Source organism: Elephantulus edwardii, unplaced genomic scaffold, assembly GCF_000299155.1.
Source record: "Elephantulus edwardii isolate Elephantulus edwardi_28Jun2011 unplaced genomic scaffold, EleEdw1.0 scaffold00121, whole genome shotgun sequence".
NCBI lineage: Eukaryota > Metazoa > Chordata > Mammalia > Macroscelidea > Macroscelididae > Elephantulus > Elephantulus edwardii.
The window spans coordinates 3,689,112-3,707,489 of NW_006399871.1; the positions used below are offsets into that span (position 1 = coordinate 3,689,112).

Genomic DNA, 18,378 nt, shown 5'->3' on the forward strand with positions numbered 1-18,378 from the left:
AATAGTATGTTTTTAAAAAACTAGTGCTTTGTAATCTTAACCACAGCTTTGTTCTTTCAACACCAGTAAAAGCTTTTTAATACAACATCACTTTTCTAAAAGCAGGATTACATTTTTCATTTATATCTCCTTTCCCCCTTTTCCTTAATGAGCTCTTGGAAGTAGACAATTATCTATTTCTTTTCCCTACTAAAACCCACAGCTGATTGCTTGTGTCTCTTTCACTACAGTAGAAATCTTGACCTTTTGTTTTTAAATTGGTTCCATCAGTGAGCCTCTCTTCACATCATCTGGAGAGCTAACTTTGAGGGTCTTTAATGTTTCTAGCTTAGAGAAGGGTATGGTAGGAAAGCAGAAGACTGTAAGGGCGGGAGTGATCTGCAGGTTATGGCTGGTGTTTTCTGACATTTTACAGTAACTCCTGTCATAGCGTTCTGCAAACTGCTGACTTCCGGTACTTGGACAGGAATTTCCTTATTTCCAGAAATGGAGATAGTTTTTTAAGGTTTTTTAAAATTATTGTTAAAATATATCTATAACACAACACTAGCCAGTTGTGTATTATGCTGTTGACTGCCTTCGAGTCGAGTCATAGTGACCCTATGAACAAAAGGCTTGGAGCCTTTCTAGAACTATTGATCAAAGTTCATAGAGTTTCCGGAGGCATGCTGTTTAGGAAGTGGATGCCACTATGCCATTATATTAATCATGCTGCGCAGTCATCTCTAGTGTCTTTTGCCACTTTACCCATAAATAGAAACTCAGTATTTCCTAACAGTGACACCCTGATCCTGACTCCTCATCTTCCAATCCCTAGTAACTAGTAATAAACTTTAATTTCCATTTGCCCCTTCTAGATATTCAGTAAAGTGGGTCATATCATGTGTATCCTCTTGGGATTTACTGACTTCACTCAGAATAAAGCTTTTAAGGTTAATATGTGTGAGCTTTTGTGTTGTTTATATCTGAGCAGACAGACTTCTGCCAGCATTCTGTTTCCTAGGCCATGATAGGACAATGTTCTCATTTCTTTTTAGGCAGACTCAGTGGGATCCTCCTACTTGGGAAAGTCCAGGAGATGATGCCAGCCTTGAGCATGAAGCTGAGATGGACCTAGGAACCCCAACCTATGATGAAAACCCCATGAAGGTGAGTGTGGCTTAAAAACATGTATTTTCTGATCATTTGGAAGTCTCTGTATTCTATTGTTTGTATGAACACTAGCCTTGTTCTTCTTATTAGGTGCCATCGAGCCAAATATGACTCATAGCGACCCTGTGAACAACACATTTGAACCCTGTCCTATTCTTCATGTTTTTGTTTTGTTTTCCTTATTGTTCTGGAAAGGTTATATGTGTAGTATGTGCTTGATGAAGAAGGAATGTGCATCCACACAGTCTATACTATGTGGAGTAAAAGAAAAACACACAATTCCTTTCTGCTACCTTTCATCCCACTTGCTTCTCTGGAAGTAAATACTGTGAACTTTTTTATGAAGTAGTTCTCTACCAGGGGCTTTTTTGTTGTTCGAAATACTTAACAATGCTTAATTTTTTTAGTTATGGCAAGTGCATGAGTGCTTCTGGCATCTAGTATGTAGAGGCCAGAGGAACCACTAAACATCCTTCAGTACACAGGACAGTGCCCACCGCCAAGCATTGTCTGGCCCCAAGGGTTGATAGTGAAGGCCCTGCTTGGTGCTTGTTCTTCTAGATCTTTCTAAACATTTACAGACTCAGAAATGTGGATCTTGTTCTTTTTATTTTGAACACTCAAATAGAATCATACTAGTCAAATCTCTTCATAACTTACCTATTTCACCTCTCTACTTGTAAGATCCTGTAAATCTTTTTTATATTTTTCTTAAAGGTTCAATATGGTGTTTTGACTCTAAACTGAAGTCAAATTGGAATGGTGTGGTTTAATTTATCATTTTGGAGTTGGTGGGTCTAGAATGACATTAAATGCAGTACATTGAAATATTACCAAATGAATGTTAAACTCCTCTCTCCTTTTTTTTTTTATTTTTTTTTCTCTCTCCTTTTTTAAAAGATATGAGGCAGACATATTTCACAATGAGAATAAATTTTTACATCAAAGGGAAAAATGTTTATTCTTCATCTTATTTTCTTTTTAGCTCTACATTAATTGGGATTAAAGGTCATATAAATCAGTGCTCATTGATTGATTGTAATCAGTGAGTGATTATAACCATTTTCACCCCTTCCTGTTTAGGCCTGTCTCTAAGTTAAGGTGTAAAATCAGAAACCATACTTACTTAATGTGAAACCTGGTAATTTTTTAAAGATAAAAGTAGGTCTAACTAGTTAAGTCAGTGAGACAGAAACAAGAGAAAGGCAAGAAAGAAGGGCTAGAATGAGGAGCCATTTTAATGGAAATGAAACCAGACTTTTCTTATTTTCATAATTTGGGGGGCAGAGTTGCTTTTCTTGCTTCACCATGTGTTTCACATCACTCCAATTATGATGCTATCACATTTTCATGAGTTATTTGAGAATGTCTAGAATTATGTGATTGCCATTTAAATTATCTAAAAGCTTAAAAACAAACGTGATAAACTTTCCTATCTCCCTATCTGCTCATCTTTGTAGATAGATTACTTGTATATTTGAAAAATGAATAGAGGTTTGATTAGAGACCTCTGGTTTGTAAACATAACTAAGTTCTTGGACCAAGTTCACCTAGCAGTGGGAGAACTTATTTCTGCCAAAAGCCAAGCTCATGGATACCTTAACTATTAATAAAGATGGAGTTAAGCTTTTTAGAGCAAATGAGATTTAGTCATAAAGTCTGGTTTTGTTTATTTAGTGCTCAGAGAATCGGCCTTTCTTAAAGGAAAAACCCTGTGCCAAATGCAAAATAGGTGTTTAGGAGGAGGTAGAGGGACCAAGTTGAAGGGCAGCTTCATGTGCCTCTGTCTATGCGGTGGGAAATTTTTTTTTAATTATTATTAAGTTTAATGGAAGTTTACAGTGACTTAGGGTTTCCAGTTATTCATTGTTGCGTTTTTTCCCTACCCACCCTCTTCCCCTGAAAATTCTTGAAATAGTTTGATTAATGGCATAATTAAGTTTGCCTTTTAGAATGTTCTCTAGTGAAGATGAACTGAAGAGATTGGACCAGAGGACTGAGTAGGGAGTGTTCCTAATGAACTTATTATAACAGGTTAATTCAGTTTAGTAATCAGTCATTGAAGGAGCTCTGGTGGCCTAGAGGTAAGAAGCTTTGCTGCAATTCCAAAGGCACTCAGTTCAAATCCATCAATTGTTCCACTGGAGAAGGGTGGGCAGTCTCCTCTCATGCGATTTACTGCCTCTGAAAACCCACTGGAGGGTCAGTTAGGAATCACTTCCAACTTGATTGCACACAAGCACCCAGTCATTAGCACTTGGCATCACCTATTAAAAATGGCCATATCCCAGATTTGCTCAGTCACAAGATTCCCACGTGATTCACAGGCATGTTACAGTCTAAGCAGTAGGCATTGCTGTGTGATTGTCTATAGGCTGAAAGGATAACTATATGTATACCACCCAGTATGAGGATATTTATCAAGTTACGTATCTTATCCCTATTACCAGTGGATGGGTATGTGTGTGCATGCACACTTGTGCTATGTATGTTGGTATCATTATAACTATCTGAGATGAATCTCATTCTTTGATACATTTAGTTGCTAGATCCCTGGGATTATGTTGGGGTATTTTGTTTAAGTTTAGTTGTTTCAGACATGTGAGTTGCTGTATAAGCATTATATCCAGACCTGAGCAACTGGTGGGTCATTATAAAACCCCAACCTGTTTTTGGTTCTTGCCTGATATTAGACTTGACTAAATGTTAGCCGGTTTCAGAAATTATTTCCAGGCCATTTCAGACTCTGCTGAGAAATGGGGTACAGTACTCCTCAAGGGGTACAGTGCTCCTCAGCACCATGGTCACCCATGGCTTTCATGATGATCTGAGACTTTCATTTGAACATTTCCTTTCTCAGTCTCAGTTGCTTAGTGCTCAGAGGGACCTGCAGAGCTCTGAGACAGCTCGATGTATTGTGCTCTGTAACATTTTTAAAGCCCTACCAACCTCCTAAACCAGGATTAAATTAGAAAGCTGCTAACTATACACTGGATTTCTTTAGCGTTCTGAACACATAACGCATTCAGAGGAGAGCACAGCATTCCTCTTCATGCATACGTTCCTCTCACTGGAAGTGTGGCTTTTTCTCTTGGAACTGGATGCTTGAGTTTTTATCATCCCCAAAGAGACTTTTTTGTACTAATTGCTTTTGCTACTTATTTCTGAATTCCACAGAACAACTGTGTTAACAGTTTTAACTGTGTTAAAATTTCATTGCCTTACTCCAAGCAGTTCTGAATCCCTTATTGCTGGAAGTCTTGTTCTAAAGCACACCCACATTTTCTCTGCAATTGAAAAAACAACCACAAAATCCCAAAGGGAAACATTTCAAAATAGTTACTTGTGTTTTATTTCATGAAAACAGAGGTTGGATCTGTTTGTTCTTCCTACCCTGCCCTTCATTTGCTTTATCCCACAGCCAAGGGAGGAAAGCCGAAAAATGGAAAAATGTGTAAAGCTTTTTTAACAAATCAGAGAAAACTTATTTTATAGTCAGCCAAAGCCATTGGAGTGCTACCTTTGTGTGAGGCCAAAGCCAGAGCAAAGGAGGCTGAACAGCTGCTTCGGCAGCACCTTTATGTTATTAGTGAGGAAATAGATGAATTCACTGCTTTAAGCCCCTAGCAAAAGTATAAAGTACCTATACATCATATCTGTACCTTCTAGATCCATCTAAAATTGGCTTCTATTCAAAGAACAATGTTGATAATTGTTCTTTTCCATGGAAAAAGTATTTACTGAGAAGTGGTTGCTGATGTCTTGTGGTGGGTAAAGGCACAGGCAAATCTCAGGCATTCTAAGCCATTGGCCTAGAACTCTTGGCAGGGCCAGTTAGGGAGAACGTGGCAGCCTTGTCATCCTGCAGTGTTAGAAAGGAATGTGCCTGGCTTTGTCACCATCTTGCTAGCTTGGGATGAAGTATCTTCATTATCTTAGCATTTACACATCTGCTTAATGTCTTGGATGACTCTATTTTCCTTCCCCCTATTCCCTTTGTATCTCTTTAGCCATTTAACCCTTGAACTGGGGGTACAAAAGGCCTCTCCTATATGCTAGGGCTTTCTCCCATAGTCCACCCAGTTACGCCTTTGGAGGGAAATTATTAAGAATCCAAGGGGCCTAGAGTGAATTAGGTACGGGCCATGATACGGAGTCAGTTGTATCGGGGAAGATTGGAGGAACATAATCTTTTGCCCTTGTCCTGAGATCCTAGAATGCCATAGCCAGAAAGCATGTAAGTTTGACCTAACAGTCTGCTAGAGGGGAGCCAGCTTGTAGGTCGTGAGTGGTCCAAGGTGACATAGTAATGCATTCCTCTGCAGAAGTGGTGACTCTTAAGTAGCTGGAAATGTTGAGGTACATCAGAGATGTTGCTCTGACTTAGAGTAGAAGGTTGGAACCAGATGCTAAGATTTAATCATGAAATGAGAGTGGTAATAGTAGACAGATTGACTGCAGGCCATCCTCCAGAAACAGGCCTCTGCATAGAGCCTAATACCAAGAGTCAGGTAGCCCAGTATGGGGAAAGAAGGTAGGTTCTGGGGCAGCAGGACATGATGCAGCCGACTTCTAATGTCAGCACTTTACATATTGTCTTCCTTTCTAGACCTCAAAAAAGCCCAAGACAGCAGAAGCAGACACCTCCAGTGAACTGGCAAAAAAAAGCAAAGAAGTATTTAGGAAAGAGGTAAGGTTTGGGTAAGCTGTGCACTGCACTTCTCAGACTTAAGACCCATTTCCTTTCTTGTCCTAACTGGTACGTTTTCTTAAAACTGTCAAGAACACAAGACTTGTGTGTCTTGCTTGCTTAAGTGTTCTTTCCACATCAGGGACTCCTCAGCCATCTCTTCTGTGGCTTGTCAGGAACCCCTTTGCACACAGCATTTTCCTGTTGGCCTTTTCTAGCATCCCTGGCAAATCAGAGCTGTTTGTGGAGTGTAGCTTCCCTGCCTTTGGTTACTCCATTTGGGGGGGGGGGTGTCTTTTACTTTTTGACTGTGTACTTTTAGGGGAACACATTGGTGTGGGCCTTTACAGCTGGATAAACTTTCATATCCATTCTGTCCTCACAGTAACCCTGAAGTAAGCAGAACAGGGACTGCCATTCTTGATTTGCAGGTGAAGGAACCCAGATTCAGAGAAAGCATCTTACAGTCAGAAACCTTAACTTAGGACTTCAGCCTCAGTACAGTTCTCTTTCTGTGAAATTTTGTTTGTCTTCCTCATCAAGGGATTGAAGGAAAGCCCTTCTTTTTATGTCACTGGAAATGTGTGTTTCTAGCCTTAAAACACTTGATTTTTACTTCAGTGTTCCTCTTTTGAAAGGGCTCCGTAGTCTGTTGGCACATAAGTAATGACAGGTGTGTAGAGTATGCCACTCTACAGGTGGCAGCGCTCCACTGGGTGAAACCAGGGTGGACATTGCCCAGATGGACCAGGAAGGGACATAACTTAAGGCAATAGAATATGCAAAAAGAAATTCAAAGTAAAGTATTCAGAAGAGCTCTTGAGTCCCACAGATTGTGTGAGAGATTTTGGACGATGTGGCTGGATGGTATTACATTTATTCATCGAAGGTCATCTGTTTGTAAGGGGTTGCAGGGAACCCCTGGAAGTCTTTAAGAAAGAAGCCATAAAAGCCCTCTGGCTATTTTTCGGGGGGTGGGAGGACTGGATTGAAGAGGTGGAAAAACCTTATCTAAATGTGTTTTGGGGTTTCAACTCAACCAGTCAAACAACTGTTTAGTACCTCCTTGCTTTTCTTTGAATTTTGAAAGCTCAGTGGTTCTATGGATATTTACCTTAGTTCCAGGTAAATACTTGTTCAAGGCCCTCCCTGATGAAGTGTCTGTCTCTAGTCTCACTCTGTCCTCTGATTTTAGCCCCACAAGTGAGACTTTATGTCTGGGGACCCTTGATAGCCCTGGAGGATGCTGGGAGTAAAGCCACTGCCTTCAAGTTGTGACTTGAGGTCACCCTGCATCAGACTCTGGAGCTCTCTTCTCGACAGGAGAGAACTGCTTTTTCATGCAGAGGGGTTGGTACTTAAAAAGGCCTGTACCTCCCATGTCTTCTCATGGTCTAGACCAAGCAAAGTATAATACAGAAATGAGACAGCCTTCAACACCAGAGTGCCTAGCTTTTCTCCTGGGAGCTCTGAAAGCCCTGTACTGCTTCATCCCCTTTGCTTTCCTAACTCAGGTGTGTGCAGTCCATCAGAGTAGAGCTTTTTTTGCTCTCAGGACTGACCTAGGATCCTTTACTCATAACCCACTGGAAGACTTGTGTTCTTTTGTCCAAACCAGCCATCCTGAGGGGGAGAGAAAAAAATGGGCTGCACAGCTCCTCGCTCTTACTGAGCAGTGTATTCTCTTTTCCCTTCGTGCAGATGTCCCAGTTCATCGTCCAGTGCCTGAACCCTTACAGGAAACCCGACTGCAAAGTGGGAAGGATTACCACAACTGAAGACTTCAAACACTTGGCTCGCAAGGTACTCCTTCCTCCAGGCTCTGGTCTGCCAGTGTTCGGGCTAAAATACACCTTCTGAGGTCCCTTACATCACAGAGAAGGTGGTGGTTTTCAGTGCTAGATACCAGGGGCTGGGGATTCAGGAAATCAAAGATGGGAAAGAGCCCCTTCTTCTCCAAAAACAACTCTCTAGAAGATTTCCAAAGCTGAGAGTTCCCTTACCTCCTTATTGAAGCTCCAGGCCCAGTGTGAAGGACCCTGGAGAGCAGGAGTCTGAATTACACCCTGTCCTTGTACCTCCTCCCAGACCTCTCCTCACGTTGCCTCCACTCTGATGCTATGCTTTCTCTTCTATGCCCTGTTCAGCTGACTCATGGTGTTATGAATAAGGAGCTGAAGTACTGTAAGACGCCCGAGGACCTGGAGTGCAACGAGAACGTGAGACACAAGACCAAGGAGTACATTAAGAAGTACATGCAGAAGTTTGGGGCTGTTTACAAACCCAAAGAGGACACTGAATTGGAGTGACTTCTGTGGCCAGGATGGGAGGGCGAGTGCCCACACAGGACAGACTTTGGGAAGAACCCGTGTGCCCTCTGCCCCACCCCACAGTCAGGACTCGTGCTGCTGAGGGCACGTCGCCCTGGGCAGAGTCAAACCTTGAGGATTGCAACCGAAAGCCACAAAACTGAGCTCCAGTTGCATCAAGCGATGTCTAGTCGTGAGCCAGTAGGAGCGTGTTTAGAGGCTGTCAGAAGCAAGGGTTTAGGACAGACCCTCCCTCCGAGACCCTCCCAAGCCTGACCCACACTCTCCAACCTGGGTCTCCTCCTTGGCGGTGCTGTCAGCGCACAGACCCATGCGCATCCCCACCCCACCACCCGTCACCCTGATGATCTGTATTATATTTTAATGTATATGTGAATATATTGAAAATAATTTGTTTCCTGGTTTTTGTTTGGTTTTTGTTTTGCTTTTAGCTTCTCCGTGCTAGGATCAGAGAAAGACTTTGTAAGGATGGTTACAGTTCTCCTGCAAGGTTTAATTTGTTATCATGTAAATATTCTGAAGCAGGCTGCCTTGTGGTTTTGGCCAGCCTTGTGCTATGTTGATAAGATTGATTTACTGCTTAAAATCACTTTACTTTATCCAATTTTTACTGAACTTTTTATGTAAAAAATAAAATCAATTAAAGAACTTGATGTCTTTTAACTTCCCTGTTAATCAGCAATGAGCATGGGTGGGCTGGGAAAGGATCAGAGTCTGCCATGTGGTGATGTCACCAGAGAGAGGGTGGCCACTGAGGTGACACCTGAACTGCGCGTCCAAGATTCCTCTGTGGGTGTCGTTCCCACAGGTCTTGCTGTGCCTGCAGCAGACATGTGCCAGCAACTGGCTCTTGTGCACTCCCCGGGGGTCCTGTGGCCTTTTAGTCATTGTTGGGGTCAGCTCGCACATGTCACACAGCAGAGCACCTCAAGGTTTCATTGGTGCTGCTGCTCCCCACTGGTTAATGGTCAAGAGAGTTCAAATTAGTGACAGACACTGAGCCTCTTCCTTTCAGACCCCCAAGTCCACAGGAATTCACACTTGATGTGTAGGTTCTCTAGTCTCCCACGATAGCCTTCCCCCTACCCCTGGAGGGAGCAAGGCAAGCACTACTATAAAGGGTTCCAGTGCTCAGAAGAGGCTTCACTGAGGAGGGCAGTGGGTTCCAGGCTAGACTAGGGCCCCCCTCAGAGCCTTGTCCCACCTGGTGCTTACCAAGGTCATGTGCTCCCCTGCAGTGATGTCCTTGGGAAGAGGCAAGCCTAGGCTGTGACTTGACAAAGCCTTTTCTGGGAGTGGGGAGGGTTAGTACTGCAGGCCAGCTGAGTACTTAAAGCTCACGTCTGAGCTCATTTAGTCCTCATAACCCTGAGCAATGGGTGTTGTGGGGATGAGGAAACAAAGGCTCAGAGTAAACTTGTGCACTATCCTAAGATTAAAGGGCCTGCTAAGGGAATCTTAATTTTTTTTTTTTTTAAGACCAGCTACTTCCTCAGCTGAAGTATCTTCCCATTTGACATTCTTCAAAACTTTCGGCCATTTACTGAACAGAAATAGGAGTAAAAAATAATTTACTCACTTTTGACATTTTCCAGTTGTATCTATTATAGCAAATACCTTTTAGGGAAATTTAGGTAAATTCTCATTTACCTCACTGAGGTTTTCTCTTTTCTCCACAGACTGCCATTAGTTCAGATCCCCTAGGTGGTAGTCTGAGGTATCCATCCACTCCTTTGGAACCTTTTCCTAGCACTTACAGGGTTTCAGGGGTCAGCTTCTGTTGCTGGTCCAGTCCTCAACATCCCTGCTGTCACTATTGTCACTACAGCTTCCCTCCTCATCAGTTAATCCCCTAGGGGTCATCTCTGGAAGGTAAAGGTCTGTGAGGTTGAACAGTCCTTGGTGAACAGTTGAAGACGAGCAGTAACAGGATCCTGCGATGGCTTTGGAGCTCAGTTGGTTGCACCTTAGTTCACCAAGGAGACAAGATCTACTCTAGAGCCTTGGTGGCCTGATGGAAAGAAGTTCTGCTGCCAACCCAAAGACAGGCAGTTCAAATCCACCAGCCTGCTCTGCAGGAGAAAGATGGGCCGTCTTCCTCTACTGTTATTTGTAGCCTCTGAAAACCTGCTTCAGGGTACGACTTGACATGTAACAACTGCCACCCTTGGCTCCAATAGCACCTGGGACCACACAACTAGATCCCCCAACTCCTGACGAGGTTTGAGAGGCAATACTGAAGCATCTAACGCTGGAAAATGACAGGGGCTTGGGGCCTGTCTGCTCTAGCACCCTATACACACTCCAAAGGCACAGTAGCTACTTAGCTCCTGCCTTCAGGGTGGACAAGCATGTGAGTTGTATGCAAGTGGTCTGACTGTAGGCCTTGTCCTGAACTGCTGCCACGCTCGGGTTTGTAAGGTGGCTGACTACTCATCCGTGGCTGGTCCTCAGCAGCAGTGTGAAGCATGTTTGGAACCCCCTCTCCAGAGCCTGGGATGTGGGTCTTAAAAGGGGAGCCCTTGTCCCTTGGTATCTAGCCTCCAAGGAGCCTGGCTCCAACCTCCCTTTGACGCTGCTCACAGCATACATGAGTCAGGAAAATGACCTCAAGGCCCAGGGCTCCTCACCTGGGAATCGGGAGAACCCAGTGAGGGAGGCATTTTATTGCTCCCAGCTAGGAGGCTGAGGTTCAGAAAAGTGAGACGATTCTGCAGCACATACAGCCAATGAATGCCAGATCCAGCACATGACTCCAGAGTGGTCCATTCTGCCTAATCAAAGAGGGGGCTACCTAGGCTTCAGCCCCTTCCACACCCTGGGGCCCCAACCCCTTTTTGGGCCTTGGCTTCTTACCCCTAACTGTTTCACAGGCCCAAGGAGCCAGATGGAACCAGCGCCAAAATCTCCTTTAATATAAGATACAAAAGTAGAAAGAAAAAAAAAAAATAGCCAAAGCTAAGAAAAGAGAGATGGGGATCAAGAGGTTCCTGCCCTCACTGCCCACTCATTCTCCAAATCCGGGACCCTGTCTCAGAAGACAAGGGGAATAGAACGGCCAGATTTTGTGCAGCTCCTGAGAGCAGAGCAGACTGAGCACCCCCGCCCCATGTCGAAGCTGGGAAGTGGATGGGGGCAGTGGGGAGTACTTGAGCACATTCCTTGAGAGTTGAGGCTGTGCTCACACCACAGAGCAGCCCTCAGTGAGGGTGCGCAGGACCTGGGCCACGTCATCACGGCCCACGGCAGCCAGGGCATCTTCCAGCACCCTGAGGGTGGCTCCATTACCCTCCCGGAGGGCCCAGTCCCTCAGCAGGGTGTAGGCTGGAGCCTGGCCCCGGGCCAGGGTCTCCACAGCTTCGGCCCGATAGCCCAAGTGGCCTGCCAGGCCCTGCCAACCTTTAGCAGGTTCGCCCTGCGCCTCCAGGAGCTGTCCCACTTCCTCCTGCTGCTGCCGAGGGAGATGAAGGTAAAGTCGGCAGCCGAGCTCTGCATTTGGCCCTGGGGTGGGAAACAGGAGAGGCATGTGAGAGTCAGACAAGGGCCTGGGCAGGAGGGCAGGGTTAGGGTTAGGATTAGGGTTAAGGTTAGGACTGGAGACTGGGGAAGGGGACTCACCCTGGCTGGGGGCACATGGTTCTGGGCCACCGGGAGAGTCCAGGAAGACGCTGCTCTCTCCACGCACCTGGTCCCTGTCAAGGCCCCCGAGCTCAGCAGTCCGAGCCTTGGCCAGCTGCTGTCTTTGCTTATGGGAGCGCCAACTGTAAAAAGTGGGGTTACCTGCCAGCCTGCTCCCACCTTCACCAATTCACAGGGAGCTGGCTGCAAGTCCAGACAGGGACAGGGGCAAGGGGTGCCACAGGACGATGCTCAGACCACCTACCACTTAAAGGCCACGTAGGCCAGCAGACCCAGGACTACAGCAGCCAGGAGAGCACAGTAGACTGGGATGATGTTGCCTGAGGCCCCCGGAGGCTCAGGGGGGAATGGGGAGGAAGTACTGGGGGTCAGGGCTCCCCCTGTCCCCACCCATACCCCTTCCCTTTCCCTGTCCTGCCCCATCAGGGTCTTCTCTGTGAAGGAAAAGGACAGTGTAAGGGGAAATAAACCAAGTCTAGGATTCCTAAATCACCTCAACTAGACTCTGCTGCCCAAACATTTGAAAACAACTGTCCTTAACGCATAGTCAAGAGGTTATAACCAAGGGGGCAAATGCTGGCGAGTGTGTTTCCACCTTCATCTCCTACAGCCTCCCCTCGCTTGGGACTCTGGACACCCACTGTTCCCCCCACAATGTGCTTCTCTCTCAGCTTCCAGACTTCTCTTGCTTTTCCCTCTACCTCCTCCATCTGGACCCCCTCTTCTAAGTAGCCACCTTTGAACTCCAGATCGCCTCCTTTTCTGGTTCCAATTGCACTTCTTTTTATCTACCTTTGGCAGTTTCAGGGCTTTTTATGACCTAGATTCCTGGGCAGCACAAATAGCTTACATTCAACTACTAACTTTAAAGGCTGGCAGTGCAAACCTTCTCGGTGGCACTGCGGAAAGAAGGCCTGGTAATCTCTGTCCCTAAAGATCACATCTAAGAAAATCCTATGGAGCAATTCTACTCTGTATCACATGGAGGCAGAATTGGCAATGCCAGCAGGTTTGGTTTTAGTACCACTGTGCTAAACTGTATCTCTTGTCCCCCAACCAGGTCTGAACTGTAAGACCCTACTGATTTATATTGGCACCTATAGAGGATTCTCGTGCACAGGAAACCTTGCAAATATTTGCAAAATAAGACAGAACTGTTTCTTCTGTGTGGGACACAGGTGTCCTCCCAGCCTAGTACAAACAACAGAGAGGATGGGAACTCGAGAGCCTGTGACTGGACTTGTCTGTGTGTGACTCTCCCACGCAGGGCACCCTCCAGCCTACCCATGCCTAGGATCTGGACTGAGAGGTGCTCACCCAAATGGGCCGTGCCCTCCCTGTGGATGTGAAGCTCTGCTCGGCTGTCTGTCGGGGGTCTTGGGGACTGCATCTCTAGAAAAGATGGGAGGGAGGGACATGCAATGCCAGGCAGAGTCGCTGGGAGCAGGGGTGCTTCATCTGAGTGCTGACCAGGGGAAAGGCCTCATGCCACACATTCGGAGCCTCTGCCCTGAGGTCAGCGGGCTATTTGCCTCTCTTCGCCCTCACATTATCCTCATTCACCCTGGAGCTTAAGCTCCTCTCCCTTGCAGAGGGGAGGAGCATAAACTAATTTCTTCCTTTGTTACATGGTGTAGAGCTGACCCCAGTTAGCCAGTGCCACAGCAGCCAGAGTGCAGTCCAGTGAGTGGAGGGCAGGTTAGAAAGCATTCTGCTCACAGACCTTGGCAGCACTTGGTCTGAAGGCAAGGATGGGAGAAGACGACTAGGGAGACATGCCCTCCAGCCCTCACCTTGGCCAGGGATGCACAGAGATTTAACAGCTAGAGGAACTTCTCAACAGTAGCCCAGGACCCCAACACCTTAAGGCTGCAAGGCAGGGGCTTCTCAGAGTGACACTATTCCCATTCCTGCTCCCAGCGACCGTGTCCAGGCCACTCAGAACTCAGCCAGGAGGACACCTTGATGGGTTCAGCAAAAAACAGAAGGGATGCAAGCCCAGAGGTCCCTAGCTGGGTCTCCCTCAGGAACTCCAAGAGGACTTGGGTGTCTAAAAATCAGAAGGACCACGGGTTGGGTCCCAGCACCTGTGAGGACCCTGCGGGACTCCCTTCCTGAGGTCTGAAGAGAGGCCCCAGGTTTGGGTGAGGGGGAGTTTACAGAGGGAAGGGATGGAGATGAGTGAGGGAAAACAGGCAACTCTCCAACTCCCACAGCTTCACAAACTCCCAGCCACCCCAGGAATCCAAACTCACTTCCGAGCAGGCCTAAGTGAGTCTGGGACATGGTGGCCCCTGCCACGTGGGACATGTGAATTCTTGTGTGACCTCCCCCGAGGGACCCTCCCAGAATCCTGGGTTGTGGGAGGGCTAGTGACCCGCAACAGACAGGCCTGAGGTTCTCCCATCCCCGTCCCAAGCTGGGGGATTGGGGCCTTCCTCCACCCCTAGACCCACAAAATATGGCTAGACCATGCAGCACCCCACACAACCCTGGATCCCCAACAGACACTGGCCCACGTAGCACAATACCCAGGGGACCACAGGTCTTGAGGTGGGGGCCAAGTCAGCCCTTGACCTACTCCGCCCAGCAGCCCCAGAGTTCTAGGTCCTATCCCTTCCTAACCTGCAGCGGCCACCCCTCGGAGGGTCCTAGGATCCACTCAGCCTGGTGGCGCTCGGACCACTTGGGCAGTTCTGCGGCCCCTGGGCGGGCGGATGGGTGGGGAAGGCGGCGCGGAATCCCTGGGAAGGCCAAGTTCAGTTCCGCCCAGACGAGAGCGCCGGCGCTGGGCGGGACGAGGGTCTGAGGGGCGTGGCATGTGTGATGGGCGTGGCTTATGTACCACAGGGCGTGGCTTGTGCCGTGGGGGCGTGGCTAGCGCCCCGGGAGCGGAGGGAGACCGAAGTGTATCTGGGGGAAGACTCCCGCCCACCCCCGGCTTTTATTTCTGGGCTCTTATTTCCCGGCTCCCTGCACCCCAGCACTGTCTCCCCATGTGCTCTGCACTTGGCCACGATGGCGAGGACGCAACAATGACGTACAGTCGTGACTGGTGGTCCATAGAAGGGTTGAAGGAGCAAAGAAACTAAGAACCAAGGAGGGATAGAGGGTGGAGACCCAAGGGGCAGGGGCGGGGCAGCCGGGTACACTAAGCCCCCCAAGTCAGGCAAAGTCACAAGGAGGGGAGCGGGCCACCCAGAAGGGGGTCTTGTGCTCAAGGAACGCGAGCCAGGCTGGGCCAAACAGCTGCAACCTGGAGACAGTGACCACAGAGGCAGAACAGCTACAAAACTAGGCCAAGTTTATTGCCAAAAATGGAAGAGCGGGGGCCGCCTTTAGGGATTAAGGCCAAGCCCGGCCCCAGTGCTCCGCCGAGATGGGGGGGGGATTCGTGAGCTGGGGATCCCCGCCCCAGACTGTGCAAAAAGTGCTGCGACGGCCAAAGAGGCCAGGTGGGCGTCCGACGGCCCCTCAGCCGGCGAGGGGCGGGACTTCCTGGAGTGACACGGCCCCGACCAATCCCTGAGCTGGGCGTGAGGATGGGGCCCCGCCCACCCTCAGCGCGCCCGCCGAGCGCCTCCTCCTCCTCTGCCTTCCCGCCGATTCCCGGGGTCTCCCGGGCCCGGCCGCGGGGGACCGGCCCGAGCAGCTGGACGGACAGGTCCTCAGCACGCCTCGCCGGGGTTGTACTCCGTCTCCCCGGATGACACCTGGGAGATGCGCCGCGAGGATCGCCACAGCTTCCGCGCGAACTGGCCGCCACGAACCTGGGGCCAGCAGGGGAGATGGTGTTGGCTGGGAGGGGCCGCCCCTTCCCGCCGCCTCCGAGGCCGCCCTGGCCGATCCTCACCTCAGACGGCTGCCCGGCGCCCACCACAATCAGCTTGCCGTCCTCCAGTCCCACGAGCACGTGGCTACGCTCCTTGGTCACCGCTACGCTGCGGATGGGCACCTTCATGGGCAGGGGAGGAGCAGCGGGGAGCAGTCTAGGAGAGGGGGGTCAGACACACAGGAATCAGCCATGTAAGGGGGCATGACCTTCAGCGAAGGATGGCCTGTTTCCCCACATGCCCACCCTCTATGTCCTCGGCTTAGAGATGGTGAAATCTCCCACAGGTAAACGAGTAAGGTTGGCCCTGGGCAAAGACCTCTCTGGAGTATGAGGGGACAGGTGATGTGCCCTGTAGACTGTGCCCATGGACATACAGGGTGTGCGAGTCACCAACACCCCCTAGTGTCCTCTATCACTGACGACCACAGACCACAGAAGCTGTGACGCTTACTTGTTTAGGTGAAGGATGTGCAAAGCGCACTGGGCTGTGCCCAGCAATACAAAGTCCTCGGTCACAGCCAGGGCCGTGGGCTGCTCTGCCAGGGGCAGTGATGCCCGAAGCCGCCCGTTCACCGAGTACAGGTGCAAGGAGTAGGTGACCTGAAGGACACAGGGATTAGCATGAACAGGACCCTCACCACATGCCTCCCTCTGCGGGGCTCCCCTTCCCCATACCTGGGCCCCTGGACGCTCCTGTGCTGAGCTCTGTACCACGATCTGGCCCTCGGATCCCAGTACCAGGTGGGACACAGGTCCAGGCAGTGTGGCTCCTGGGGGCCGGAGTGCTGCCACAAACTGGCCCCGGCGTACAGTGTGGATGATCACGGTTCCATCCTGCAAGGAGGCAGTTTTAAGGTGCTGCTGGGCAGAGAGGCCTCTGGGCTCCAGGTGCTGCACCAGCACACCACCCTCCCCGGGGCACCTGCAAGCACATACCTCGGATCCAGACACAGCCATGTCAAGTTCAGTGTTGATGGCTACACAGCTCACTGGAGCCTCGTGCCCATAGAGGACCTGCACGGGCTTTGGTGCCAATCCTACCGACACACCGCCCTGTGGGGAACCGGGGCTGGTTCAGGACTAGGGGTATCCTGCCACCACACTGGGCCCTGATTGAGTTGACTGAGGCTCAGGGGAGTGAAGATCCAAGGCTGGTGAGTCGAAGAGTTGGGGGTTCCAGCCTTGATCACATTTTGTCCTAGCAAGATGTAACCTACCCATCCTTTTGTCCAGCCCTTGCCAGTACGTGATCAAGTGAAGAGAAGGGAAAGATGGGAGCAAGCCTGGAGGCCCAGTGAGGGGTGGATGGGCTGCAGGCATGGGCTCAGGGCCCCCCAGTCACACCTGCTGCAGAAGCCGCCACACCATGCATGTGGCGTCCCGGGAGCCGGAGATGAGGTAGATGCCACAGGTGTCCAGTGCGAGGCAGGTTACTATGTCTGCATAAGGTGAGGGCACAAGCAGAGCAGTCAGACCAGCCCCAGCCCCCTCAGCGCCCAGCCGCATGCCACTCCCTCATGGGCTCCTGGGATGTGCATACCAAGGTGGCGGCTCAGCTGGTTCAACAGCTTGCCCCGGGGTAGTGCGGTCACTCGAAGGCTGCCATCCCAGTGGCCACCGCTGAACAACAACTTCCCATCTGGGGCCACTGCCAGGGCTTGGCCACTCACTCCGCTTCCTGGTACCCACGGGCCGCTCAGAAGCCTCTGCACCCTGTCCCAGGGAGGGAGAATGGAAGGTGGGAGAGGCCCAGGCACTCAGGGTCCTGGCCAGACCTCACCCAGCAGCCACCCCACACTCTGAGCAGGGAACTGACCCCCGTCCACAGCCCCATGACCTACTTGGGGTTGCCTATCGTAGGGTCTTTGCTGAAGCTGAAGTAGTTGCTTATGTTGCGGTCATAGGGCAACCAGCTGTGGGTGCCTAGCAGCCCATTGGCACTCACAGTCACCTGTAGGGAGTCAGGGCGAGGGAGGTGTCAGCGGGTCAGAGAAGAGACATAGTGGAGATGGGGCCTCTCTCTCCCACTGCACTTACCAACAGGTCTGGGGAGCCCTGGGTGATGAAGGAGTGGGGCTGCCGGTGGGGGACCAGGGCCAAGACCAAGGGCACGCCATCACTGACAACCTACAGGGCACAGCACAGGGCTAGTTCTGCCATGTAGCCAGCAGGGACCCTCCCTGTACTATCTATTTCCTGGGCTGCCACCCCTTCCTCTGCCCTCAACCAGCAGGGGCACAGGGTAAGCATTTCAGGGGCAGCATTTCTCCTTAGCCAGCATGAGACAAGTGGGCTTTTCGCACCGTATTTCAGAAAGTGAGGGAGAAGCCAGGACAAGGCTCTGGAGCTTCAAGCTTGGTCCTCTTCCTCCCACCCCATGGGAAGTTCTATTCCTCCTGGTGGCAAGGGGTCGGGGAGCGAACCGATGCCCTCTCATGGTGACCCCATGCATATCAGGGTAGAACTGTGCCACTGGGTTTTCAGTGGCTCTTCATAATTAGATTGCCAATCCTTTCTCCTGAGGTGTCTCTGGGTGGACTTGAACCTCTAATGTTTTTGCTTAACAGCCGAGTACATTAAGGGAGAAGACTAAAAATCAGTAAGGATAGGGACAACATTCTAGTGTGTAGGCAGGAAGTGAGGAAAGGTGTTCCAGGCTAGAGGTCTCAGAAGCTTTCAGAAGATAGGTCACATCAATGCCTTATCTTGGCCCTTGGCAAGCGGGAATCCCC

At 49.6% G+C, this 18,378-nt stretch overlaps 3 protein-coding genes across 3 annotated transcripts in view; 1 reads left to right on the forward strand and 2 right to left on the reverse strand.

Moving 5' to 3' along the window:
- The window catches only part of SETD2 (SET domain containing 2), a 94,439-nt gene extending 86,288 nt beyond the window's left edge, over positions 1–8,151 (forward strand). The window contains 4 exon segments of the mRNA XM_006893034.1: positions 1,038–1,149; positions 5,762–5,842; positions 7,544–7,645; positions 7,990–8,151. Of these exon segments, the coding sequence (XP_006893096.1) occupies positions 1,038–1,149; positions 5,762–5,842; positions 7,544–7,645; positions 7,990–8,151 (457 nt within the window).
- A 3,202-nt stretch (positions 8,152–11,353) lies between these two features.
- Positions 11,354–14,097, reverse strand: LOC102870698 (death domain-containing membrane protein NRADD-like). The gene is made up of 5 exons (XM_006893035.1): positions 14,067–14,097; positions 13,899–13,932; positions 12,056–12,286; positions 11,791–11,933; positions 11,354–11,673 (listed from the first exon to the last, which is right to left on the reverse strand). The coding sequence occupies exons 1-5, from the start codon at positions 14,095–14,097 to the stop codon at positions 11,354–11,356; spliced, it is 759 nt and encodes a 252-aa protein (XP_006893097.1).
- A 1,382-nt stretch (positions 14,098–15,479) lies between these two features.
- The window catches only part of NBEAL2 (neurobeachin-like 2), a 29,324-nt gene continuing 26,425 nt past the window's right edge, over positions 15,480–18,378 (reverse strand). Inside the window, 9 exon segments of the mRNA XM_006893036.1 lie at positions 15,480–15,581; positions 15,665–15,800; positions 16,098–16,246; positions 16,322–16,480; positions 16,583–16,699; positions 16,991–17,085; positions 17,187–17,359; positions 17,488–17,597; positions 17,684–17,773. Of these exon segments, the coding sequence (XP_006893098.1) occupies positions 15,480–15,581; positions 15,665–15,800; positions 16,098–16,246; positions 16,322–16,480; positions 16,583–16,699; positions 16,991–17,085; positions 17,187–17,359; positions 17,488–17,597; positions 17,684–17,773 (1,131 nt within the window).

Bases quoted from the DNA above. Each gene is read 5' to 3' on its own strand.
- LOC102870698 (XM_006893035.1), bottom strand. From the start codon at position 14,097: ATGTCCCAGACTCACTTAGGCCTGCTCGGAA. The intron at 13,933-14,066 runs GTGAGTTTGGAT...GCCTCTCTTCAG, and splicing joins TCACTTAGGCCTGCTCGGAA to ACCTCAGGAAGGGAGTCCCG. The intron at 12,287-13,898 runs GTGCTGGGACCC...TAGGAATCCTAG, and splicing joins GTCCCGCAGGGTCCTCACAG to ACTTGGTTTATTTCCCCTTA.